Genomic DNA, 25,182 nt, shown 5'->3' with positions numbered 1-25,182 from the left:
GGGCTGATTAATCGGGGCGCTAATGAGCAGCAGGGAGAGGAAGCTCCGAGGGGCGGGGGAGGCGGCTCCATCGATCCGAGCCGCGGAACCAGCAGCTGAAAAAAAAAGTGAGAAGGGGAATCGATCCGAGGGAAGCGGCAGCTGCTGGGGATTAGAGCCGAGCCCGCCCGCGCCCAGCGGCCGCCCCGCCCCCGCGCTGCAGGCCCCGCCCCCAAGCGCTGCAGGCCCCGCCCCCGGGTCTCGGCCCCGCCCCCCGGGGAGCCCCGGGGAACCCCGTTTGCAACCCGGCCGGGACGCGCCGCCCCTCACAGGCCGTCCCAACCGGGAGCACCCCCTCCTGGCCACTCTGGCGCCCCGCTGCCCCCAGCCGCTTCGAGTCGCTTCCTCTGGCGGGGTTTCCCTTAGCCTCGGAACCCCTAGGGCCCCAGGGGTCACAGCGGCGGCACCTGCACCCCTTGGGGGGAAAGCGGGGGTGACGCGGGAGGCCGGTGCTGAGTTAGCAACTAGCGCGGTGGCCCAGACAGTCCCCCCACCCGCCGCTGGCCCCTGTCCAGGCACCCCCCACCACCCCGGGTTCGGCCCCCCCAGGTCCCCACGCCCCTCCAGAGCCACCTCCCCCCCAGCCTCCCTCTCTTCCCCTTTCTCCTAGTATCGATTTTTCTTTTACTGGTTTTTTTTTTAAAGGTGATTTAATTGCTTTTTTAAGGTTACTTCAATCTGGGGCTCTGCCAAGACACGGGGAGCTGGCCCCCAGCTCTCGCGGCGGCCCTGGACTCCGGGCTTGTCCCTAAACTCTCTGCGCCCTCGCTGAGATCTGGGCTCATCAGTCCCGCTGACCACCCGCCCGTGCGCCGGGTCACTCCCTGCAGTCTGAGGCCACCGGGCACCGCCCCCAGGGGACTAATGGACCGTAGGGAGGTGGGTGGCTGGGGAGGTGGGGGTGTGCACCAGGCTGCTGCGAAGGGGAACGGGCAGCGAGCTGCACGTGCTCCCCACTTTGGCCCCGCAGCCCAGCTGTCTCTAATTGTCCCCCGTGGTGTCCCTCTCCCCCCTGCGCCAGTCTCCCAGACCTCCAGGGATCTGCTTGCCTGGGGGAGTCACCCCACCCCCCACGTCCCTTCCGCCGCCCCTGGGACTCCTCCCCCCACCTCTCTGCTGCCCCGACGACCCCCGCCCCTTTCCCTCTGGCCCCCTGTTCTTTCTCCCCCCCTCTCCCTGCCTGCCTGCCTCTCTGCCCGGCTGCAGTTGGGTGATAATCTCCCTCATTTAGCCTCGCGGCTGCTTCCCCGGCTCATTGCCCAGCTGGTCCCTGGGGCCCGGGCCCAGCCTTCTCCCCACCCCCCCAGCCTGGCGCCCAAGCTCCCCCCACCCTCCCCACGGCCCCCACCCGCTCCCGGGGGGGACCAGATGCCTCCCTGCTGGGAGCCTCTGGGCCAAGTGGGGCTGCCTGGGACCTCCACAGGGAGGCCGGGGACAGGGTGTGGGGGGCGTAGAGGGGGGGTTCTTAATGGTCCTCTACTGCCTGCAGTTGTCCCCACTGTCCGGGTTTGTCCCCGGTCAGTCGCCTTCTCTGCCTGCCCCTCCCCTTCCACCCCACCCCCCACCCCGAGGGGCTGGCCTGGGCTTCCTGACGGGCAGAAGGCGATGGCGGTTGGGCGACAGGCAGAGATGACAGTGGAACGCGGGCCCCGGCCGAGGGTGCGGGAGTGGGTGAGCCGCGCCGCAGAGAGCAGGGACGCTGCCTCCCCGGGGACAGCCCGCCCCAAGACAGCCCTCCCAGGACCCAGGGGGGCGCCTCCGAGGCCACGCCTGCACCCCGGCGCCTCCGGGGCTTGGCTTCTCCTCCCACCCCAGGGTCCCCTAAGCCGAGCGCACAGCTGCCCTACAGCTGGGCAAGTCCCATTCCTGAGCGCCCACAGGCTCCCAGATAGCGCCTCCTGCGGTCACAGTGCCTCCTGCGGTCACGGTCCCCGCCCGGCCTCCCCCAGGGCCTCCATCCCGGGCCCAGACACCTGCCCTGGGGTCTGGCCCGCCGTGGGGACCAAGGCAGGGGTCAGTGCGGGTGGAACATGGCAGGAAGGAAGGGCTGTGATGGGGACCTGGGGGGGGGGCGCGGGCGATGGGTGGCCGGGGCTGGGCCAGGCCTGGCTGGCGAGCAAGCAAGCCGCGGTGACAAACGGGCTGTGCGGGGGCCGAGGGGCGGGGGGCGGACGGCTGCTGATTTATCTGGGTTATTTATGCCGCGGACGAGGCAGGAGAAGCGGTTAATGAGAGTCCCGGGGAAGGGGGGTGGTTGGGGGGGGAGGCCCAGACGTGATCAGAGGCGGCTGAAGAGGGTTAGTCCCACCGCCGGAGAGGCCCTACCGGCACCCCCGGCCCTCTAGGGTGGGGGACCACCCTCTCACCACATCCCTTTGGCGCCTAAGCCCGCCCGGCTTGGAGCATCTTCCATAAGGTCTGTCTGCTCAAGTGGCTTGGACCCACACCCTCCCCCGCCCCCCCCCCCACCACCCATGTCCTTTGGGGCACTCCCAGGCCAAGATAGAGGAGCGCTAGGATGAAGGAGACCAGAGCCAAGATCTCGGGTAGAAGAGCTGATAGGAGTGGCCAGGGCGCCAGGGAGCGAGGCAAGCTGGGCGCGATGGACGCTGACCTGGTGTGTGTGGGGGGGGGGAGGGGAAGGGGGAGGGGCGGGGAGAGCCAGGCTGGAGGGGAGGCCCCTGGGAGGAGGGGCGCCCACCCAAATCAGGATTTGAAGGCCGGATGGAGGGAGGGCAAAGGGCGCCCGGGTGCAAGTTCTGGTGTCAACCCCCCAGCCCGACTGGGGGGGACCAGAGGCAGAGGCGGGCAGGGGGTGCTGGTCAGACCGAGCAGAGCGAGCCGGGGAGGGAGGGGGAGAGGATGGGGGGGAGGAAGGGGAGAGGGCTTTGCAGCAGCGGGAAAGCTGCTGGGAGCAGATAAGGCGGCACAGCAGCGGGAGGGATTAAAGCTCGGAGGGGCCCGGGCGACGTGGGACCGGAGGGGGGTGGGTGGGTGGGTGGGTGGGTGCAGGGGGAGGTGGCGGGGGGAGGCAAGACGCTAGCCAAGGAGAGGAAGGGAGAAAGCAAGGTCGGGGGTGGGGGCGGTGTCACGGGCACAGGGTTTAATCAGGGGCCAAGGGCAGGGTCATCAGGGCCTGGGAAAGGAGGGGGTCCCGACGGTGTCTTCTGGGGAGGACGGTCCTCGTACGGAAGGGTAGCAGAGCTCCTTCAGGAGAGGGTGGATGCGCGGCTAAGGGGGTGTGGGGTGGGGGCTTCAGCGCGGGGCCCTTCCCGGGAGGCGCTGCAGGCTGCAGACTGAGGCCCCACAGCGCCTCCTGGAGGCAGCCCAGGGGACGGCGCGGCGGGAGCAAGTCCCGGCTGCAGGGGGTGGGGGTGGATGGGTGGGTGGCGGGTCGCCAGCCTGCCGGGATGCACCCGCCCCCGACCCCCCATCACCATCCAGGCCCCGGGAGGGGCGTGGGGAGACAGCGGGGCCCACGTCTGGGCGCGAGCGCCCCGCGGGCTCACGCCTTGGCACCTCGCCTCGCCTCAGCGCCTGGGCCCGGGGCTCCGGGGTGGCCCGGGGGCGGGGGCGGGGGGCGGAGTGATTGCGTGTTTGTCAGTTCTCCTGTCTGCACACAGGAGCTCCTGAGTGCTGGTGGGTGTGTAGCTGCGCCTCGCCTCGGGAGTTTGTGTCTGTTGGCAGAGGTGTCGGGGCGTCTGTCTGGGGGGGTGGGGGTGGGGGCAGGCCTGGGTTCGCTTTGGCCCCTGGTCCTCCCCCATAACCCACTCCACTTTGGGTTTGGGTGGGGGGGGGGTTGAGCTCGGCTCTGGGCACACCCAGCTGTGCTCCGTGCTGATGCGGCAGATGTGGTCGGGCCCCAGCTGTGCCTGCTTCCCCGGGAGGGGGGAGGGACCGCAATCTGCTCCCCGCTAATGGCTGCAGAGTGCCAGGGGAGGGGGTGGGGCTTGGGAGGGGGCGCCTGCTGCCCCCCCCCCGTGTCCTCCCCTACCCCCCCCACCCCGGCGTCCGCGTTCTTGGCTGGGCCGCTTCCCCTAGCTGGCTCCGCGGAGCCCATCCAATTCCTGTCCTCACTCAAGTCCCTGTCCCCAGCTCTCTCTCTCTCTCCTCCCGTCGCCCCATCCAGCTTGGTGCCAGGGACCCGCCCCCCCCCCCCACCCCACACACTCCCCGGCCCCCAGCTCGCTCCCCCTCGCTGATTTTACAGAATAATCTTTTTATGGAAACCGAAAAAAAAAAGCGCTAATGGCAGGAGCGCACCCCTCCCCCGCATCCCTCCCCCCCATCACCCCCCCACCTCCCTTGGTTCTTCCTTCCCTACCCTTCCCAGCGACACCCCATCCCGGCCCTTCAGAGCCAAGGAGGTCCCGGTGGCGGAGGTGGTGGTGAAGGGGGCTTCCAGGCCTGCTTTCCCCTCCGCACGCAGGCGCGGGGAGGGTGGGGGGCACCCCCAGATCCCCTCACTTCTCCTCGGATGCCTCTGTGGGCACCCCAACCCCAGCATACACACACACACACACACACACACACACACACACACACACCAGCAGCGCCGTGGGCCCGGGCCCCAGCTTCCAAAGACCTCAGTCTCCCCAACCCCCTCCTGGCCCAGGCACTGACCCTTTCCCCTTCCAGAGCAGCCCCAACTGGGCCCCCCCCATCACTGAGCCCCCAGGGGGGTCCCGGGGGCCAGGGCCTGACACAGACTTATTGGATTTCACGGTGTTTTGCTGAGAAAATAATTAAATTATCATATTTATGATGGAGCTGCCATGGCCCCTGCCAACCACTCGGAACAGACGGGTCAGGGCTGGGGGAGGCGAGGGGGGTGCGGGGGCGGTCACCCCAGGCTCGCAGGAGGCAGAGGTGTCCCCAGTTAGCCCCCACAGAGAGGTGACCCGGTCTAGGGGGTGGGGATGGGGGAGGGGGGGCGGGGTGATGGGTCAGGTCTGCTAACAGGGTCCTTCGGGCCCCTGTACGGGCTGCAGGGATGGGGCGTGGAGGTGACTAGAGGTCCAGGTCTTCCCCCCACCCCCGCCCCGGGGGGTCCCCTCTTGGTGCCACTCCCCAGGCCAGGCCATGCTGGCTTCTCCCAGCCTCGCGGTAGCTCCAACCCAGCCCTGGGCTCTGTCCCAGTCGCTGGTACTGATCGCAGGGCCCCCCACCGCCTGCCACCCAGCCTGCTGCCAGGACCCCTTTCCCCTCCCCCCCGGCCCCCCCATTCTCTTCGGGTAATTAGATTCCTCTCAATTAGCAGATTACGATCATTACCAGCTCATCTGGCAACTAAACTCCGCACCCACAGCTGGGGAAGGGGGGTGGTACGGGAGGGTCACGGAGAGGCAGCAGAGGTGGTGAGGTCCTCAGGGGTCACCCCGCGATGAGGGACAGGAGGCCCACCCCTCCTCCAGGGCCGTTGCCAGAGTGCGGGGAGGTGCCCCGGGCCCCCTCCCGCGTTGGCACAGAGCATACCCGAGGCGCTCTAGAGGTGGGCACTGGTTCAGGCCTCCCCCCCTCCCGGACCCCCTCCACCCCCGTCGTCAGGGGAGCAGAGAACAGACACCAGGGAGAACCCCCCCACCACAGCTCCCCAGAGCCGGGCAGCAGCAGATGGAGCTGGCAAAGCAGAAAACGGGCCGGGCTGGGGCCCAGCAGGCGGTGCGGAGAACGGGGCTGTGGGGTGGGCCAGGCTCCTGGGCCCCGGGCAGGGGCTGCCGCCCGCACCTCACTGCCCAGCCGAGATCCGTCCTCCTCCCCTCTGGAAGCCAGGCCCAGTGAAGAGGAACAGGGAGGCGGGCAGGGGTGCGGGCGGGGCTGGGGGCTGGGGGGGTATGGGGGTGGGAGCCACAGGGGCCTTCCCTTCCTTGGAGCTGGGGAGAGGCTGAGGCCTGGGTGGGCAGGGGGGGTGTTACCAGGCTACCAATTCATTATTCATGAGCCCGCAGCAACGACTCCAATTTAAATGCTAATGTGGGGGGGCCTGACTCAGCGGGCCCCCCCTTCCGCCCCCACCCCCAGCCCAGGCACGAGCGGAGCCCAAGCTGGCTCGAAGTTCACTGGGGTTTATTGGGGAGCGGAGGGGAGGCCCATGACCCTCCAGGGGCCACCCACATTGCTCCCAGCGGGTGAAGGTCCTGCCGGCCCCTCCCTGCCCCTCTCCTCAGGCCTTTCTGGACCGAAGCCGGGGCATGGGCAGGCACGGGCGGGCTCGGCCAGCCGGCCGGGAGGAGTTGGGAGGCCTGGAATGCGGCCCCCCTCAGAGGATGATCTGGTTGGTGAAGCTCCGGCTCAGTTCCTTGTGTGGCAGAACAATGGAGTTCAGGATGAGCACCTCCGCGGGGATCCGGACGCGGCAGCCTGCAGTGTGGACGAGCACCAGGAGAGGCCCCGGATGGGGAGGGCAGGCCAGGCTGGCCACCGCCCTCCAGGAGGGACCCCCCCGCGGGCCTGCCCATCTGTGGCCTGGCCACATGCCCCTGTGATTCACACGGGCCTGGCACACAGCAGGCGCTGGGCAAATGTTTGCTGAAGGGGACGTGTGCTTGAACACACACGAACACACACAGCACGGACACGCACACATTCACACACATACACACACATGCACACAACAGGCAGGAACGCACACATGAGCACACACACAGGAGCATGTACGCACAAAGAACAGGGATGAGCATATATGTGTACACACACAGAAAACAGGCATGAGCACACACAAGAGCATGTACGCACACACCTGAGCACACAGCAATGAACACACGAGCGTGAGTATTTCTGGACACAGGAAGGAGTGTGTGCACACACGATGATGCAGGGATGGATACACACAAACATGCACACACACACACACACACACGTGTGCATGGGGAGCACACAGGCACACACGGGGCCTGGCGCCCCTACCCAGGATGGTGATGGCCGGCAGCAGCTTCCCGTCCTTGAAGAGGCTCTCGCTGTCCATGTGGGCTCGGGGGTCGTTGGGGTTGGGGTCATTGGGGGTCCCCTCCACGCGGGCCCAGCGCCCCACCGTGCTCCCCCAGCCCACGATGCTGTGCAGGACACACGTGTGCTCCTGCCAAGGGGGCGGGCGGGAGGTGAGTGGGCAGAGGCCGCTGCATGCCCCCCAAGGGTCCCCGCGCCCCGTCCCCCCGGAGAGGGGCCCACCTGCAGCACGGCGCCATGGAGCACGATGGTCTCGCGCAACCGCACGCCCTCGCCCACCACCACGCCCTCCCCGATGGAGACGTTGGGGCCCAGCTGCGGAGAGGAGAGAGTGAGGCCCCCTGAGTCCTGGGGGAGGCTGTGTGCCCTGAGCCCAGTCCCCACCCCCCCCCAGGGTGGAGCCAGTCCTGCGGCCCTCCCCCTCCACTCCTGGCGGCCTCCTCCCTCTGGCTGGCAGGGCAGCCACTCACCACAGCCGAGGGGGCCACCTTAGCCGTCGGGTGGATATAGACGTTTCCTAGAATGCGGAAGAGAGGTCCTTGGGGAGACCAAGGCCCCACCCCAGACCCCCCCACGCATGGGGCACTGAGGGCAGAGGAGGGGGCCGTTTAGGAACTGGGGGTACCTCGAATCCATGGACCCCCCGGGCTATGTTTGGCGAGGCGTTCAGGGTGGGTGAGCTGGTACTGGCTCAGGTAGAGGCGGGAGGCGTAGAGGGCTGAGCTGGGGGCCGGAGGATGGAGTGAGCACGGCAGGGGCGGCCCGGAGAGCCCAATTCCCCCCCCTCCCCACCCCCACCCCCTTACCCAGCAGACTTGATCTGGCTCCAGACCCCGTCAGTGAGGTGCACGTAGATCTGGCCCTGTCCGGCCAGCACCGAGAACACGTCCTGCTCCAGGCGGATGGTGCCTGCCCCCGGCCACAGGCCCGACGTGCCATCCCTGGCGGGAGAAGGGGTGAGCAGGGCGGGGAGGGGGATCGGGAGGGCAGGCTCCCCCAGGGACTCCCACCCCCGGGGAGGGGGGGCTCTCCCAGCTGGCGTGCTCTGGCGGGGAGCCCCAGGTGTGTCAATCAAAACCGACAGCCCCTCCCTGGGGTCACGAGGCCTTGGCACCCACCCCGCTGTCTGCCCTGCCCTCCCGCTAGCTGGACCGACGGAACGAGGCGGACTCACCCCGGAGAGAGGCAGCTGGTGAGGGCAGAAAGAGAGAGGAGAGGGAGATGGAGAGAGGCTGGCTCGAGGGGGGACAGGAGGAGGCCCCGCGAGACCGGACGGACAGACAGACAGAGGCCCAGACATGGGTGCAGGTGATGCGGCCTGAGAGGGAGAGGGCAGGTGGGGGGAACCGAGAGTGGGGTCCCCCCCGAGGCTGGCCAAGGAGGGGAGGCCTGTCCCCTTGGGGAACTGGGGCTGGCGGGGGTGCTCAGGGTGCTGTGCTCTGAGTCCGAGCGCGCCTGCTGCCCTTCCTTCTGAAAGGCATCTCGGGGACACGCGCGCGGGGCTGGAGAGGAAGGGACCAGAGGGGGCGTGGCGGGCGGCAGTGGTGGCAGCAGCGGGTGACAGAGAAGCAAGTGGGATGGAGAAGGAAGAGGGACAGAATGAGGTTAGAAGGGGCGGGCGGGCTGGGAGGCTGGGCCGGGAAGGAGAAGGAAGGTGAGCTGGTTGAGGTGGGGGGGGGCCCTCCCGGGGTGCGGCGGGGGAGAGGGTGGGCTGTGCCTGGGACTAGGGGGCCCGCCTCACAGGTGCCCGTCCTGCTGGTTGCGCTGGAAGACCTCACGGAGGGGCTTCAGGGCTTCGGGGGAGAACAGGTAGATGCCACAGTTGATGATGTCGCTCACAAATGTACTGGGCTTCTCCACGTAGTGCAGGACCTGAGGTGCAGAGGGCGCTTGGAGGGGCGCCTGCCAGCCCCCCACCCCCTGCCCGAACTCCCCTGACTGCTGCGAAGACCCGGGCAACCTGGCCCCATGTCTCCCCTTCGCAGGCCTTCACCCGGACCCTCCCTCTTCCAGGCCGGCTTTCAGTTCAGGCCTCTCCTCCTCCAGGGAGCCCTCCCCAGTCCCCAAGCAAGGCTGGAGGGGCCCCTTGTGCTCTCAGCCCCCTTGCCCCCCGCCCCCCAGGAGCGGGGCATACCGATCCCCTGGCTGTGGCCTGACCTCTGGGGGAAACACAGGGTGATTGATGGGGGGGGGAAGGGTGCACGCCCCAGTGGAGGAGGCCCAGGGCAGACATCCCCCCTCCCCCCGCCAGCCCCCTCTGCCTGCTTACCTCGTGTGTCTGCGGGTTCTCCACGATGCAGCCGTAGTTGAGGGACTGCGTCCTGTTGGCCTGGAAGACAGCGGCCGAGATGGTGACCCAGCGGGCCATGACGTCCCCTCCCGAGCCTGCCCGCACGGCACCGGCACCTGGCACGCAGCTCACTGTCAGGCCTGTCAGCCCCAGCCTGGTGACAGCCGACAGCTGCCCTCCCCTTCCCGACTGGAGCCACCGCCACGGCCACCGAGGGGCCTCCCCCTCCCACACTGCTGGCCCTGCCTGGAGGGAGACCTCCCACCCCCCACCCCACTCCCTGCTGCTCTCACCGTGGTGCCCAGGAGCAGGAAGGGGCGCGGCTGGCGCCTGTGGGCGGCCAGCATGGCGGTCAGCGGGAAGTCAGAGCAGACATCCGCGTTGAGCACGAAGAAGGCCTCGGGGCTGCCTGCCAGGATCTGGTCCCGGAAGTGGTAGAGCCCCCCGCCGGTGCCCAGGGGAGCGAATTCCTGCAGGTACCTGTGCCCAGGCGCACCCCCACCAGAGTCAGCTCAGTGAGAGCAGAACGGGGGCCGGGGTGGGGGGTGGCTGGCCCCTCCTGTTTCCAGCACTCCCATCTTGCAAGGCCCATAAAGCAAAGGACACTATTGGCAGTATCAGAATACAGGGGCCTGCTGGGGTGTGGGGGGCCCGCACCCTTGCACGCGCGCGAACACCTGATGGGAAGGTTGAACTCCTGCTGGGCGCCTTCCAGGAAGCGGGTGAGGGCCTCGTCCGGCTGGTAGAAGCCGATGAGCAGGATCTCCTGCATCCCGGGCACCTGCAGACAGCGACAAGCCGACAGGAGGGAACTTTGGGGAGACCCGGATGAGAAGCAAAGGTTGGCCTCCGTGGTGGGGCCCTCTGCATCATCCCCCACTCTGGCATGTGGAGCCCCCAAGTTTCCGTTCTGGGGTCAGAGAGCAAGTCCAGCGGGGAGGGCAGCTGCCTCAGCCACTCCCCACCTGGGTTTGACCCTGGCACCCCATATGATTCCCGCCAGGAGTGCTCCTTGAGAGCACAGCCCGGGGTAAGACCCCAGCAGTGCTGGGTATGCCCCCCTAAACACCAAAATAATAAAAATAAATTTTAAAATATTAAAAAGTTTTCCTTTTTCTGGGGCTGGAGTGATAGCACAGCAGGTAGGGCGTTTGTCTTGCATGCGGCCCAACCCGGATTCGATTCCCAGCATCCCATATGATCCCCTGAGCACCGCCAGGAGGAATCCCTGAGTGCAGAGCCAGGAGTAACCCCTGTGCATCGCCGGGTGTGACCCAAAAAGAAAAAAAAAAAGTTTCCCTTTTTCTCTATAGCCCCCACACCCTGTTCCTCCTATATCTGAAAAACCACCATCAGTTTCCCCCATATTTGCCTAGGGACCTGGAGGGCAGCACGAGGCAAGGAGACCATTTTATTTATTTATTTATTTATTTATTCCTTTTTGGGTCACACCCAGCAATGCTCAGGGGTTACTCCTGGCTTTGCACTCAGGGATTACTCCTGGCAGTGCTCAGGGGATCATATGGGATGCCGGGGATCGAACCCGGGTCGGCCGCGTGCAAGGCAAACGCCCTCCCTGCTGTGCTATCGAAGGAGACCATTTTATCGAGTTTGTGGTGGGGCAGCACTTAACACTCATCATGGGGAAGCTTTGTCAGCCTAGAGAGTAGGCTGAAGCCCTGGCCCACCCCCCCAAACACTCCCCCCCATTTTACAAAGAAGAAAATTAAGCTTTAGAAAGGCTGAGAAGGGCTGGAGCAATAGCACAGCGGGTAGGGCATTTGCCTTCCATGTGGCCGACCAGGGTTCGAGTGCATGAGCCAGAAGTAACCCCTGTGCATCTCCGAGTGTGACTCAAAAAGAAAAGAAAAAAAAAATAGAAAGGCTGAGAAATTTGTTCAAGTCCCTGCATCAGACAGAGGCTAGAATCAAATATACTCTTGCTGTACCAGAGCAATAGTACAGTAGGTATGGTGCTTGCCACACACACACACACACACACACACACACACACACACACACTCACACAGAGGAATGGATTCTGAGTAGAGACGGGAGCTAGAGTATGGGGGGAGGCGCTTGCCTTGCATGCACCTGAATTTGATCCCCACCACCATGTATGGGTCCCCCGAGCCCCGCTGGGAGTAATCCCTGAGTACCATAGAGTGCGCTCACTCCCCCCCCCCCCCCCAAAGTGACAGGATGAGACTAGAGGAGGGGGGGGAAAGAGAGCGAAGTTGCTGCAGTGCACAGAGAATGCTCCAGAGGGCGCCATTCTCAGGTTCCTCCAATAGTCCTGGTGGGAAAAGGTCATGGGCGGAAAAGAGGAAAGACCGCAAGAAAGGGATGAGCAGGAAGTTACCTGGGCACAGGCTTCAATGTGGTGCTGGATCATAGGGACCCCCGCCACTGGAAACAGGGGTTTGGGCACCTCAAAAGACAATGGCCTGAAGCGAGTCCCTGGGAAAGGTGAGAGCAATTGCAGATCCGCTTCCTGACGCCCCACTACCTCCGCCCTCCCCCCAACAACTCCATCCAACCTCCTCCACCCACTTTCCCTGGGCTCCTCACCCTTCTGGGGGCCTCCAATCAGGATCACGGCTTTGAGCATGGCAGCACTTGCTCCCTAAACCTTAAATCCCAACAGAGAAATCAGTTCAGACCTCGCACTTCAATTCGGGAATGTTCCTTAGAGCCCCTCCAAACCCCGCCAAAGCACCTCTCAGCCCTCTGCCCCAACAGCAATCCAAAGTTTCGATATGACTCCTCCCTGGACACACCTCCCCAAGCCCCACAACTTCTCAAATCCCAGCCCCGATTTCACTTGGGCTTTCAGGCCCCACGATCATTCCTCTCCAGTCCTGAAATCCACCTGGCAAGTGTGATCCCTAACAGCAGCCCTCTGGCCACTCACTCAATAACTCCAGACCCCCTATCTCGGACCTAAAGACTCAAAACCAAGGGGAATCCCACGCTCGCTTATCTCGCTTTCGATGTTAAGCCCTGAATCCCAGCACTGAGCCCTGAATATTAAACTTCCAATGTGGAGAGAGCCCCAGATACTTAACTAAAATCCTGAGTGAATCCCCAGTATTGAACGAATGCAGATGTGTCCCCTGATGAATCCCAAATCCTACCCAACCCACCCCCTCCATCTGCGCTGAGTTCTGCGTCCTAAAAACTGACCTCCCAATGATGATGATGATGATGATGATGATGATGCCTGAATCAAATGACAGGTGCCTTTGGCATGCCAAACACCGAATCCACCAAGCCTCAGAGCCGCAATAACGACGAAAAGCGCTGGAGCTCTCTCTGGGGCTGGAGGATTGACGGCTGGCCCTGGAAACCTACAGCTGGCGGTCAAAAAAAAAAAACCCAAACTCCAGATGCCAGGGGTCGCGGGAGCCACACGGGGGCGGGGACGTGCGGAGAGCCACCCGGGCCCACTGAGCCTAGCCTCGGTTTAGGGGTTGACCTCTCTCCTGCCCCCTCTTTCGCCTCCCGGGCATCGGCTCCTTTTGCCACCAGCTCCCTTTATTCCAGAGCTGCCGCCCGCTACTGCGAGCTCCTTCCGCGCACGTGTCTTCTCGCTCCTCGCGAGAGCTCCTTCGCAGAGGCTGCCGGGAATTGTAGTCCTTCCACCTCCCCAGGCTCCGAAGCGCGAGCCACGAAATTGACAAGGGGCGTAGCCAAGGGCTCGAGGTGGGGCAGATCCAAGCGAGAAGGGTGGGATCTAAGCAGCAGTGACTGTTACCTAAGACCGCAACCTTGTGTAGGTAGCCCGGGAATAGACTCCAAGGCAGCAGCCCAAGGAAGGAGAGAGCTGCTTTTTTTTGTTCGTTTTTTTTTTCTTTTTTTGCAGTCACACCCGGCGATGCACAGGGGTTACGCCTGGCTCTTCACTCAGGAATTACTTCCTGGTGGTGCTCAGGGGACCATATGGGATGCTGGGAATCGAACCCAGGGGTCGGCCGCATGCAAGGCAAACGCCCTGCCCGCTGTGCTATTGCTCCAGCCCCCGAGAGAACTCCTTCTACAAAACAGAAACGACTAGGGGTCCGAGGGATAGCATAGAGGGGGAGGGCGCTTGCCTTGCACACGGCAACCCGGGTTGGATTCCTGGCACCCCACACGGTCCCCCGCCCCACCTCCCACCCCGAACTCTCCAGGAGTGACCCCTGAGCATAGAGCCAGGAGTAAGGTCTGAGCACCACCGGGTGTGGCTAAAGCACAGAAACAGGACTGGAGCGATAGATAGCACAGCGGGTAGGACGTTTGCCTTGCACGCGCCCGACTCGGGTTCGATTCCCAGCATCCCACATGGTCCCCTGAGCACCGCCAGGAGTATCTCCTGAGTGCAGAGCCAGGAGTAACCCCTGAGCATTGCCAGGTGTGACCCAAAAAGCAAATAAATAAATAAAACACAGAAACAAAATAGAGATGACCGGGAGAAAGCGGGGCTAGGGACAAGAGGGGGTGGGATCAACTCTGAGGATGATGCTCCGCCCTCTGGGAGCTGAAGGCGTGGCTGACTGTGAAATCAAGCACTAAACTAGGCACTCTGCAATCTGTGAACTTGATACTGCTATTGATATGTCACACTGAACTAAGTGTGTGTGATGGAAGAGGGAAGGGTACCTGGAACAGAAGGAGGATCAGAGAGAAACTATTTTTATAAAGCAAGAGAAAGGTTGTCGGTTCCACCCCTCCCCATACCTCTTCCCTCCCTCCCACCGCCCGGGCTCTAGAGAAAGGTCTGAGGATCCCTTTCAGGCCACGTCCAGCCTGTTCCCCAGGTACAGCTCGCGTTTGTGGATCGGCGTGCACTGACGGTTTTAAGTGCGCCCTGGAGAGCGGAGGTCACCAGATCGTTTACAAGCGCCCTGGAGGGGCTCATTTAACAGCACAGACCCGCCCCGGCTCATTCCGGTGGGTTTCTGGGCTCTGTCCCGCCCACCCTCCAGCTCCAGGCGAGCTGCGGCCTCGGGTCACTGCCCTTCCCTGTTGGTCCTCTGGCAAAATCCTTTCCATCTCGACCCAGCCCTTTCGGGAGCGAACTCGCCGAGGTCGGCGTCTCCGAGGTGCCTTGGCGCGCCTCCGTGTTCCTTGGTACCCTTTGAATCTTTGCTGCAGGAACCAGGGGAAAGGGACAAAGGACCAGGAGTAGCTCAGCGGGCAGGCGGGCAAGCGTATCAGCGCACCACCGAGCAGCTGGCCCTCACGGCGAGACGCGATGCGTTCAAACTCACAGTGTGTTGTGCCTTTGGGCGCAACCTTCCAGGGGCTTCATCTCCTCGCTAATTATACGGGGCTCATCGCAGCCCCTCCAGTTCGCGAGATAGATTGTTGCAGGGTCAAAGAGAAACTAGGGGGTGGGGTGGGGGGCGGGAAGCTCAGGAATGTCTCTACATCGCATAGTGCCTTAGCTCCTGGAGCCAGAAGCCAGCACAGATCCCTAATTCGGGTTCGCTGTGACCTTGAGGCCCTGGGTCGTCTACTTAGCGCGGGTAGGAAGGGATCGCAGGTCTAACGCCTTGGACACAGTCCAGAGTGAGCTGGCCACGACGGGTCTCCGTAGGCCCCCGCTGCAAAACGCGCGCAGCTTGCACCGGGCGGGCGCCCTCCTGGGTGGTCGGTGGTGCCCCTCTGCGCACTGGCACTGCGCCCCGGGCGCACCCACTCTCCACGAGGCTTCGCGCAGAGTCGGAGCACTGGAGGAAGGGGATGGTTACATGGTGTGGTGGATGCTATGTAGATAGCCCAGGCGGGCGAGCTCGCTGTTACGCACCACCAGTGCGACGGCGTCAGGGTCCTGGAAGACCGAGCGATCCCGGCTTGAGTGTGGCACGCAGCTCCGGCGGGATGAATGGGTCCAGGAGAGCCGAGACGCCGCAGGTCCGCTTGACCCTGTTCCCTTTCATCAGCACCACGTCAGCCAGCTGCTCCAGCACCCGCCGCGGCCCCTTCTCCTTCCGGGACTTCGCCGCTGGCTGGGTGGGGACTAGGGCGTGCCCGAGCGGCGCCACAAAGCTCCAGAGTCGCCAGCAGCGCTGGCCACAGGCAAACTGCCCCCTGCTGGCACCCTCGCTCCCTAAACCCCGACTGAGAGGGGTGCGCACAAAGGCTACTCTGCTAAAACGGTAGATCTACCTGTGTCCTCCCCTCCTATGCTACCAACCGCTATGCCCAGGGTCCCTTAGCACCCCCTGACCCTGTGCTCAGGCTCCCACCTTCCCAGGGCTTCCCCTCACCAGCGGCCCAGATGAGAGACCTGGAAGCAAATAGCTGTGTTCTGGATGGGGGTGGGGTCACTAATGTCCAGGGTACATTCTGGAGGCAGGCTGTAGCCACGGTTTTTGTTTTTAGCTGCTTTTGACAGAGACTCGGACCTTCAGCCTTCTCCTCTGCCCTCCCCCAATTAAGAACATGCCAGGGAATGTCAAAGGTCGGCTTAGAGGCTGGAGAGATAGCACAGGGGAAAGGGCGTTTGCCTTGCACGTGGCCGACCTGGGTTCGGGTTCGATTCCCAGAATCCCATATGGTCCCCTGAGCACTGTCAGGAGTAACCCCTGAGTGCAGAGCCAGGAGTAGCCCCTGTGCATTGCCGGGTGTGATCCAAAAAGAAAAAAAAAAAAAGATCGGCTTACAGTTGGGGACTCACCTTGGGGGGAGTCAACTTCAGGTCCTGGGTCCTCTAACAGGCTTTACAGAGCCCGTGGGGATGGCACTGTAGGGGTACAGGCAACTGCTCAGCCCTGAACCCTGGGCTTTTGCTTGTTTGATTTTGTTTCTTGGGCCAAGAACCGTTCTTTGCCAAGGACGGGCACTGCACAGGGATTACTCCCGACTCTAACAGGGAGTTAGAGTCAGTGCTCAGGGATCACTCCTAGCAGGCTCAGGAAACTATATGGGATGCTGGGACTCGAACCCGGTTCAGCTGTATGCAAAGCAAGTTGTCCTCCCCGCTGTACACGGCTCAGGCCCCGAGCCGTGACTTTATACAGAACTCCGCTCCTTGCTCGGTTTGACATGTCTGGCGCCCCCTGCCCCGTCCCTCCAGTTACTTCCCCTGGGAAACGGGTCCGAGTATTTGCAGCAGGCGTCCCACGACTCAGCCCGAGGAGCGGCTGACTCCGCTGGCCGCCCCGCCAATCAGAAGGCTTCCACGTAGCTGTCAGGACCAATCACGAAGCGACTTCTCCCCTGACCCCGCCCCTCCCCCCATCGCCGCAGCCCCCGAGAGTCTAGAGCTGTCATTTCCACATACACTGCCCCCTGGCGGTAAACTGAGATAAACCTGGAGGGGCCCGAGGAGGAGCTTTGTCCTGAGGCGGAGTGGGTACCACCTCTCCATCCCTTCCAACTCCACTCTTCTTCTCCCCGTGACCGGCGAGGGCCTGTCTGTCTGGGCTGTTCTTCTGCACAGAGATGGACAGTAATAAGCACTCCTCCAACTCTAGATCTGCTCAGGCCCTTTGCGGGGCGTAAAATGAGGTACAGGGTCAGCCGACCACACCTGCTGTGAAGTTTCCGACCCCCCACCCCATCCGAGACTTGCTGGGACTCCAGTTTCCGGGGGGGGGCAAGGAACCAGCTGGAGCGCCGCTCCTGTTCACTGTCACCGCAGTTCAGGTGTGGCGTGCGTGCTGTCTCCTTAGATGAGAGTCATTTTGACACGACTGTGCTGACATAAATTACCGTCGCTCCTCCGGGTTTGGAACAAGCAGTTCACATGCCATTTCCAATGGAGATGGGAAGGGAGCTCAAGATCGAGGCGGGGGTGGGCTGTAGAGGAAGTCTGCCACTTTCCAAGGTACCGGTTCAGGCAGCGCGTTTTTATCTGGAAACACTTGCCGCCGTGTGCGGGGGATTCGGGACCCTCCCAGGCAAACGGTAGATCTTCATCGCTGTCATGACAGGTGGGCACAGCAGCGCTCGGTCCCTTCCAGCTGGCTTTAACATTCTGTTATTTTATGATGATGGGGTTTGCTTCTTCCCCTGGGGGCGGGGTCTGAGGAGCCAGAGAGGCTGGGCTGGGCAAAGGGTTGTTTGGATTCTAGCCAAGCAGCCCTCAACCTCAACTGGCACGCACAAGCCAGCTCCCTCTGATTATGGAGAGAGCCTTTATTATTATTTTTTTTTTGCCAAGGACCGTTTTCTAGACAGGGAGGGAAGGAAGCAGTCCCTCTGGATGCTGGGGAGACTGGAACTGTTCCCCTGTCCCCAGCCCCTTGGGATAGGGTAGTTCTTCCCTGGCACCTGGCACACCCCCTAAGTAACCCGGAAACTGGACCCAGGACCCTAAGGAAATGCTCATCTGTGTCCCCCTTCACACTGCCCTGTGCTGAGGGTGTCCCTGTGTCCCGATTGTGCCTTTGCGGTGCATCACATCTGCTGTTCTTGTCAAGCATGATGAACCCCCTTCTTGTTCATCAGGGGTCATAGCCTGACCCCAGTTAAGGGCAAAGGCCACTGATCTAGGATTGGGGTGTGAGCTGGTCCATTCCAGAACCCACGTCCCGGGGCAGGAGTGATAGCACAGCAGGTAGGGTGTTTGCCTTGCACGTGGCCAACCTGGGTTCAATCCCTGGCATTCCCTATGGTCCCCCGAGCACTGCCAGGAGTAATTCCTGAGTGCAGAGCCAGGAGTAACCCCTGAGCATCGCCGGGTGTGAACCAAAAAACAAAACAAAGAAACAAAAAAACCAAAAAACCCCCAACCAAACAACAGAGCCTGTGTCCTCCGTGGGGTGATGGTGAGAGGGGGCGCAGAGTGGCACAAAGGTGGTCCTACCAGGATTCCAGTACGTTCTGAGGGAGAGGCAGAGTGAAGTTTCTCTGCCCTTTAGGACCAGGGGAGAGGTCAGGGCTGGGCACTCCTTGGCTCCAGCCGCCCAGAGTAGCTGGAACGTCCACCCCTCCCCCCTGCAATCCCCTCCCCTCCACGCTGCCCCTGCCCGGACACCACACGTAGGTCCTGCTGCTTGCCATTTTTATTTCCCTTGTGACAGACAGACAGACAGACAGCTGCATGAACAGCTGGGTGGCGGGGGAGGGGAGGAAGGTTGACGGGGGTGGGGGGTGGGGGTGGCGGGGGGTGGTCAGGACAACTTGGGCGACAGGGACTGGGTGGAAGGAAAACTTCACAAAAGTCAATAAATAAATAAACACAAATGGGGAGAAGGACGAAGGCCACAGAAGGGTCTTGGGGTCGCCCTTGGGCCAGCACCCAGAGGGCAGCCTCTCGCGCATGTCCACCACTGGTCCTCTCCCTCTTCCTCTTCCTTCTGGGGGCGCTGGCCCCTGACTTCCTGCGTCCCCTCCACGTCCTCTTTCCCTCACGTGCCGCCCTCGCCCCTCCACACGCGGGCACTGGCTCCCTGGCACTCTCCTACGTCCTGTTCCTGCGTCTCCGTTCTTCCTGTCCAGGGCGTGGCCCTGGGCTCCTTCCTTCCTGGCCTCTCCAGCTAGTTGGGTGCCTCACACCCCGATGCACACTGTCTCCACCCCCCGCCCCACACACACCCGCGGGACCTTCTTGGTCTCCCCTCCCCAGCCCGCAGATTCTTGCTCGCCCCCTGCCCTTCTCGCCCTTTCCTGCTCCACCAAGGCCCAGCCCGGCCCGACGGGGGTGCCCCGCTCTGGCTCCGGCCCGGTGGTCTGCCGGAGCCTGGGGCCGCTGTGCCCGCAGGTCCATGAGGTAAGAGCCCCGCCGGATGTTGCTGCTGGTGGTGTCTGAAACCCGGGAGGGCTCCCGGCTCAGCGTGGGCCCTGGAATGGAGCCCCGAGTCGAAGCCCGAGGCTGGCTGGGGTCCGAGCCGCTAGGGGTTGCCCGGGTAGGAGCGCAGCACCACCTTGTGGCGGGTGGCGGCCTCGGTGCGGCGGCGCCGCTGCTCGCTCAGGAACTCCTTGAGCCGGTTGGTGGTGAAGGTGAGCGTCTGGCGACGCAGCTTCATCAGGTAGGCGTCCTGCAGCCACGGGTGGGCCAGGCAGTCCTGCAGCGACGGCCGGCTCCTGCCGGGGTCGGGGGGAGGAGGCATTGAGGCCGGGCCAGCGCCCAACAAGACCGCACCCCTGGCCGGGCCCCTGATCCTCCCAGGGACGGCTGGGACTGGGCCCCCGGCAACTCAGGGAGCTCAGAGAACGGGGACAGTGAGTGATTCTGCCTGTCTCCCAGGGCTGTTCCAGGCCACCAGCAGGGGGCGGTACAGTCAGGAAGAGAGAGCAAGAGCAGGGGTGAAGTAAGGATGTGAAGTATGAGTAGTTGGGGCTGGAGTGATAGCACAGCGGGTAGGGCGTTTGCCTTGCACACAGCTGACCCGGGTTCGATTCCCAGCATCCCATATGGTCCCCTGAGCACAGCCAGGAGTAATTCCTGAGTGCAGAGCCAGGAGTAACCCCTGTGCATCGCCGGGTATGACCCCCAAAGAAAAAAAAAGTTTAAAAAAAGTATGAATAGTGACAGGAGTAACAGTACTAGAGTAACACGAGACCTCCAACTTCCAGGACTCAGGCATAAGCAGGACAGCCAGGAAGCTGAGGAAGAGTAAGAACCTGTGGTAACAGTAGCACTGTAGCGCTGTCCTCCTGTTGTTCATCGATTTGCTCGAGCGGGCATCAGTAATGTCTCCCTTGTGAGACTTGTTGATACTGTTTTTGGCATTATCGATTACAGCATGGGGAGCTTGCCAGGCTCTGGCGTGCGGGAGGGACACTCTAGGTAGTTTGCCCGGCTGAGAGGGCTGGAGGAATCGAACCTGGGTCAGCTGCGTGCAAGGCAAACGCTTACCCGCTGTGTTATTGCTCCAGCCCGTGGTAACAGTACTTGCAGTAATAGTAGCAGTAGTAATAGTAGTAACAATAATATGAGAACTCCGGCTGTTTCAGGCCTCAAGCATGGACATTGAAACCAGGTAGTGATAGGAACAATAGGAGCAATAGTAAATACATAGAGTCACTGTCACTGTCACTGTCACTGTCCTCCCGTTGTTCATCGATTTTCTCAAGCGGGCCCAGTAACGTCTCCATCGTGAGACTTTGTTGCTACTGTGTTTGGCATATTGAATAAGTCACAGGTAGCTTCCCAGGCTTTGCCGTGCGGGCGAGATACTCTAGATAGCTTGCTGGGCTCTCCGAGAGGGGCGGAGGAATTGAACTCGAGTCGGCCGGGCTGGCTGCATGCAAGGCAAATGCCCTACCCGCTGTGCTATCGCTCCAGCCCAATACATAGAGTAATAGTAATAATAGCAGCAGAAGGAAAACTCATAGTAATAGCAAAAGCATCTAAGAGAATGCGGAGTAATAATACTAGCAGCAAAAGTAAAGAAACGCATCATTGTTCCAAGCGTCACGTGTGGGTAGTACAACCATAAAGTGACAGGAAGAGTAGGAGCAGTAGTAAGGCTGGGAGTAAGAGCAGTTGTGAGAACCCGGAGTAGTGCAAGTAAGTAGCAAGAGTATGAAGTCATAGCCATAGTGGTAGCACAGTAAGAGAACTGAGTAATAACAGAAAGACTCATGGTAACAGGAGGGGGAATAAAAGAGTGGTGATGGTTAAAAAGAAAAACACAAATCTAGAAGGAATGTAAGAGTAACAGTAAAAGCAGTAAAAGATTGAGAAGCGGTAGGAAAAGTACTCGCAGTACTAGGAGAGCAGCGGTAGAGCCCGTGGGGCGGCGGCCGAGCGCCACCTGCAGGTAGGAGGAGGAGCAGGGGGCAGCCGCCCGGCCAAGGGAGGAGCTAGAGGGAACCCTGTGTAGGAGGACTTGTGGGGGGGGAGGGGAGGTCGGACAGGTGTGGGGCCCACTCACCAGGGATGGACTGAGAGGGCCTTTCGCAAGAACAGGGTGGCGCTTTGGGAGGTGTTGGGGTACAGCTGGAAGGCATCGAAGCGGCCACCCACGATCCGGGCCTCTGTTTCCTGGGGGTCTGGCTCATAGAAGGGGGAGCGTCCACTCAGCCTGTGGGGGAGACAGGGAGTTGGCGCCTGCACACCTGGGGCGGGGAGGGGGAAGGCAGAGAGCTGGGAGCGTGGCACAGAGGTGATCAGGGGCGGCTGGGTGGGGGGCACTCACATGATGTAAGTGAGCACGCCGACGCCCCAGATGTCCGTGGCAGAGCCGATGGGGTCTCCCTTCACCATCTCAGGAGCTGGCAGGAGACAGGGGGCCAAGCTGAAACCGTTTCCCGGTGGCAGGGGGCCCGAGACGGGCGGGGTGGCCTTCGGCTCAGGGCCGTGTCCCGGTCACCAGACTGGCCGGAGCACAGGCTCTGGGGCCAGCTGCCAGGTGAGGAAGGGGTGACCCGAGATGGGGGAGGGAGCAGGGCCTCTCCCTCTCCTGCCCACACTGAATTGTATGTGTGCATGCATGCGCGAGCGTGTGTGAGTGCGTGCGTGCGTGTGTGCGTGCGTGCGTGTGTGTGTGTGTGTGTGTGTGTGTGTGTGTGTGTAGGGGGGAAAGGAGAGGTCCTCAGAACAGCAGAGGAGTCGAAAACCGGGGATCACTTGCTTGCCCAAAACTGCTCGGAGGCAGGCAGCCCAAGGTGAGCAGAGCTCTGGGTCAGCCCGGTGAACCCCCCTACTCTCCCCCCTCCTCGGCCTGCCCCTCCGGGTGAGGACAATGAGAACCCACCAGCCCGTGAGGGCTGCGGTTTGTGGGCGAAGTCCCGGGCAGAGCGAATGCACATGAAGTATTTAGGAGGTCGGCGCACGGCGCTGGCTTCCCTTCTAGAACGTAATGATGGATTTCCCTGTCTTCCCTGCTTTATCAAATCCCGGCTCTACCATTTATAACTGTCTGGAATTAGACACATGCTTATTAACCTCCCTGGGCCTCTGTTTTCTCATCTGTAAAAGGGGGGTGACAGGATGCCTGAAAATATCCCAAGAATTGAGCTCTTGCAATGGTTGACAGGAGGCAACTGCTGGGGGAGGGGCTGGGGGGGGTGTGAAGGCTCTGTGAGGTGGGGGAGGGGGGCGCGAGTCATAATGATCCTTGGCACCTCGGGGTGCCCTAAGCAGCTCTGGCATTGCCCCCCTCCCCGACAAGGGCAGCTTTGGATCGGAGAGATAGTAAAGCAGGGAGGGCGTTTGCCTTGCATAGGGCCAACTTGGGTTGGATCCCGGCCCCCCCAGGGTGGTCCCCGGAGCCCTGGCAGGAGGGAGTGATCCCCGGAGTGCAGAGCCGGGAGTCGGCCCTGAGCACCGCCGGGCATGGCCCGAAACCACATGAAAAGAGACAGTCTCGGGGGCAAAGCCGGGCGTGGGGGGGGGGGACACCCTTGGTTGCCGCCATGCCACCCACCCGCCCACTCACCCATGAACTCCAGCGTGCCCGTGCGGTGCCCCAGGGGCTGCAGGGCCTGGGGGTTGTAGGGCTGGGCGCTGCCGAAGTCCACAATCTTGAGGGCGTTGTCGGGGGCCAGCAGCAGGTTGTCGGGCTTGATGTCCAGGTGCAGCACGTGGTGGCCGTGCAGGTAGTCCAGGCCCTGCAGCAGCTGGACCACGTAGGTGGCCACGTCATCCTCGGAATACCGGAACCTGGCGGGAGGGGCGGGGTGGGGGAGGGGCGGGCGATGCAGGTTACCACCGGGGCCGCCCGCTCCACCCATGCCCCTACACCGGGGGTGCTCCTGCTCCGCCCCCCTGGGCCACCCCCTCCGCACACCTGTCGCTGAGACCGCAGAGGAGCTCCCGGTTGCCGCAGCTCTCGGCGATGAGCACGAGGTAGCGGGGCGTGATGTAGGCCTCGTGCAGGGCCATGAGGCGCTCGTGGTGCAGTGCCCGCAGCACCTCGTACTCCTGCAGGACCCGCCGCCTGCCCTCGGCCGCGTATGGCACGATCTTGGCCACGAACGTCCTCCCCGTGGCATTCTCCCGGCACGTCCGCACCACACCGAAGCGGCCCCTGTACAATAAGGAGGGGATCCCCCCCCCACACACATCTAAGTTCCGAGAAAGGCGTAGGACCAGTCCTCAGTGGGGAGATGGGGGGGGGGCAGCAGTCGGGGGTGGGGGTCTCCGGCAGGCAGGAATGCCACAGGGCCCAGGGGTTCTGGGATTCAACCCCAGGAACTGGGTTTAGGTCCCAGCTCTGCCCACAGACCGGGTCTGCCTCCACACCCAGTGGTGCTCAGGGTTGACTCCTGGCCGTGTGCTGAGGAAATCACCCCTGGTGGGATGATACGGGGACCATATGGGATGCGGGGGATTGAACCCAGGTCAGCTGTGTGCAAGGCCACAGCTGCCGGACTCTCTGCCTCTAGGCGGAACCCTGGAACCTCTCTAAACCTCAGTTTTCTTTTCTTTTTTGGGGGGGGGGTCACACCCAGCGATGCTTAGGGGTTACTCTTGGCTCTGCACTCAGGGATCACTCCTGGCAGTGCTCGGGGGACCATATCGATCGAACCTGGGTTGGCCATGTGCAAGGCAAACACCCTATCCGCTGTACTATCGCTCTGGCCCCTAACCTCAGTTTTCTTGTTGGGGAAATGGGTGACAATCATGCAGCCTCCCTCCCTTTCTGAGTGGGGGGGTCGTGAAATGAGCTCCCAGGGCAAATGCTCGTCATATTCGGATTTGGGGGTGCAGCTTCCTGGCACCCTACCAGACCATCGTCTTTGCTCTGGACCCTGAGTGCACCCCCATCCCCCCAGTCCCCGGACCCCAGCCCCGCTCACCGGGCTTTCTCCTCCAGGAAGGTGTAGGGCTTCTGGGGAGGACCCTGCCGAAGAGTGGTGCCCTCGGGCCCTGGAGAGCTGCGGGGGGAGGCCCCGCGGGGCTCCTGTGCCTCTGTGGCCGGGCTAAGGCTCTGCCCGGTCTCCTGGGTGGGTGCAGGTGTGGGCTCGGGGGCGGGGGGCGCAGACACGAACGATGTCACCAAGTACAAGGGCGAAGAGGGGGCCGCAGCTTTTACTCCTTGGGGGCTAGGGGCCGGGGCAGGGGTCCCCCCATCGGGGAGGGAAGCCCCAAGCTCACTTGTGGTGACTTGGGCGCTGGCAGGGGTGGGCCCTGCTGGCCGGGCAGCCTGCAGGCCCCTGTGCTTTCGTGGGGGGGTGGCGGGGGGTGGACCCACGGCCTTGAGTGAGGGCAAGGCCTGGCGGGGGGATGGCGGCGGCTGGGGCGATGAGGGGCTGGGCGCCGTCGTCGTCGGGGAGGCTGGCGCCATGGGAGCTGGGCTGGGGCTGGGGGACGGGGCCAGTGAGGTAGGTGAGGCGGGAGGCGGGGCCCTGGCCGGCCCTGAGGTAACAGGGACATCTCGAGCGATGGAGGGCGGAGCTGAGGAATCTTCGGGGAGACAGAAAAAAAAAGTCACCCAGGGGTATCCAGGGGGGCGGGGGGGGCTACCTGGGCTGCTCCCCCCTACCCCGTACCGCTGACCACTGACCTGGCACTGCCCTGATGAGGACCTTCTCAGAAGGGTTGCTGAAGGGCCCCTGGCCGGCGCGGTTGGTACAGGCCACGCGGAACCTCACGGGGATCCCGATGGGCAGCTGGGTGGCGTTGTAGTAGCAGTCAGGGATGCCCGCGCTCACCGGGTGCCAGGCCGACTCACCTGCAGGGGGGGAGGCGGGCAGGGCTGAGGCCGGAGGGGTGTTTCCTCCGGTTCCCAGGGCACGTGTGTGGGGCAGGCACGTCCTTCCGGGAGAGCCCCCCCCAGGGTCCCCCTCCTCTCCCCGTCCACCCCAGGCCTCACCCTCCACCCGCCGCTCCAGAGTGTAGGTGCAGGGGGCCCGGCCATCCCCTGGTTTCCACAGCACCAGCGCCGTGTCCTGGTAGGTCTGGGGCACCTCTGGGGGCGCCAGCTTTCCAGGGACACCTGGAAAGAGAGAGAGAGGAGGGGAGCCCTGGTGAGCCCAGCCAGCCCCGGCTCCATCTCCCCACACCCCGCCCGTCAACGTCCCTC

At 63.1% G+C, this 25,182-nt stretch overlaps 3 protein-coding genes across 5 annotated transcripts in view; all 3 read right to left on the bottom strand.

Annotated features, from left to right (window-relative positions):
• Window positions 1-6,128: 6,128 nt before the first annotated feature.
• Window positions 6,129-12,794, bottom strand: GMPPA (GDP-mannose pyrophosphorylase A). 3 transcript variants are annotated; one of them, XM_056111707.1, is made up of 14 exons: window positions 12,461-12,793; window positions 11,846-11,906; window positions 11,637-11,734; window positions 9,952-10,055; window positions 9,568-9,754; window positions 9,254-9,313; window positions 8,726-8,856; window positions 8,159-8,173; window positions 7,791-7,925; window positions 7,610-7,707; window positions 7,455-7,501; window positions 7,207-7,299; window positions 6,946-7,114; window positions 6,130-6,399 (listed from the first exon to the last, which is right to left on the bottom strand). In XM_056111707.1, the coding sequence occupies exons 2-14, from the start codon at window positions 11,883-11,885 to the stop codon at window positions 6,299-6,301; spliced, it is 1,278 nt and encodes a 425-aa protein (XP_055967682.1). In that variant the 5' UTR covers window positions 11,886-11,906; window positions 12,461-12,793; the 3' UTR covers window positions 6,130-6,298. The 3 variants fall into 3 exon arrangements, with proteins under 3 accessions (XP_055967683.1, XP_055967682.1, XP_055967681.1); XM_056111706.1 differs by having other exon boundaries at window positions 6,131-6,399; window positions 11,846-11,900; window positions 12,461-12,792; XM_056111708.1 differs by lacking the exon at window positions 8,159-8,173 and having other exon boundaries at window positions 6,129-6,399; window positions 11,846-11,900; window positions 12,461-12,794.
• A 1,252-nt stretch (window positions 12,795-14,046) lies between these two features.
• Window positions 14,047-17,016, bottom strand: SPEGNB (SPEG neighbor). The gene is given in 6 exon segments (XM_056111989.1): window positions 14,047-14,103; window positions 14,340-14,404; window positions 14,958-15,018; window positions 15,021-15,122; window positions 15,124-15,379; window positions 16,976-17,016. Coding segments are annotated over 6 exon segments (582 nt in total).
• A 1,871-nt stretch (window positions 17,017-18,887) lies between these two features.
• The window catches only part of SPEG (striated muscle enriched protein kinase), a 66,178-nt gene continuing 59,883 nt past the window's right edge, over window positions 18,888-25,182 (bottom strand). The window contains 8 exon segments of the mRNA XM_056111690.1: window positions 18,888-19,291; window positions 21,088-21,237; window positions 21,352-21,427; window positions 22,594-22,817; window positions 22,945-23,184; window positions 23,957-24,563; window positions 24,664-24,831; window positions 24,973-25,095. Coding sequence (XP_055967665.1) covers window positions 19,099-19,291; window positions 21,088-21,237; window positions 21,352-21,427; window positions 22,594-22,817; window positions 22,945-23,184; window positions 23,957-24,563; window positions 24,664-24,831; window positions 24,973-25,095 — 1,781 coding nt within the window. The 3' untranslated portion in view covers window positions 18,888-19,098.

This window comes from Sorex fumeus, unplaced genomic scaffold (genome assembly GCF_029834395.1).
Source record: "Sorex fumeus unplaced genomic scaffold, SorFum_2.1 ptg000014l, whole genome shotgun sequence".
In the NCBI taxonomy this organism is placed as follows: domain Eukaryota; kingdom Metazoa; phylum Chordata; class Mammalia; order Eulipotyphla; family Soricidae; genus Sorex; species Sorex fumeus.
Note: the sequence above shows the minus strand (reverse complement) of the source record. Positions and strands in the feature narration are given on the sequence as shown.

What these genes read in the sequence shown, in the direction of transcription:
- GMPPA (XM_056111707.1), bottom strand. Translation starts at nt 11,885, where the DNA reads ATGCTCAAAGCCGTGATCCTGATTGGAGGCCCCCAGAAGG. An exon ending in ACATTGAAGCCTGTGCCCAG is followed by an intron (nt 10,056 to 11,636) that starts GTAACTTCCTGC and finishes CGCTGTCTGCAG; the next exon opens with GTGCCCGGGATGCAGGAGAT. An exon ending in AGAACCCGCAGACACACGAG is followed by an intron (nt 8,857 to 9,253) that starts GTAAGCAGGCAG and finishes TCTGCACCTCAG; the next exon opens with GTCCTGCACTACGTGGAGAA.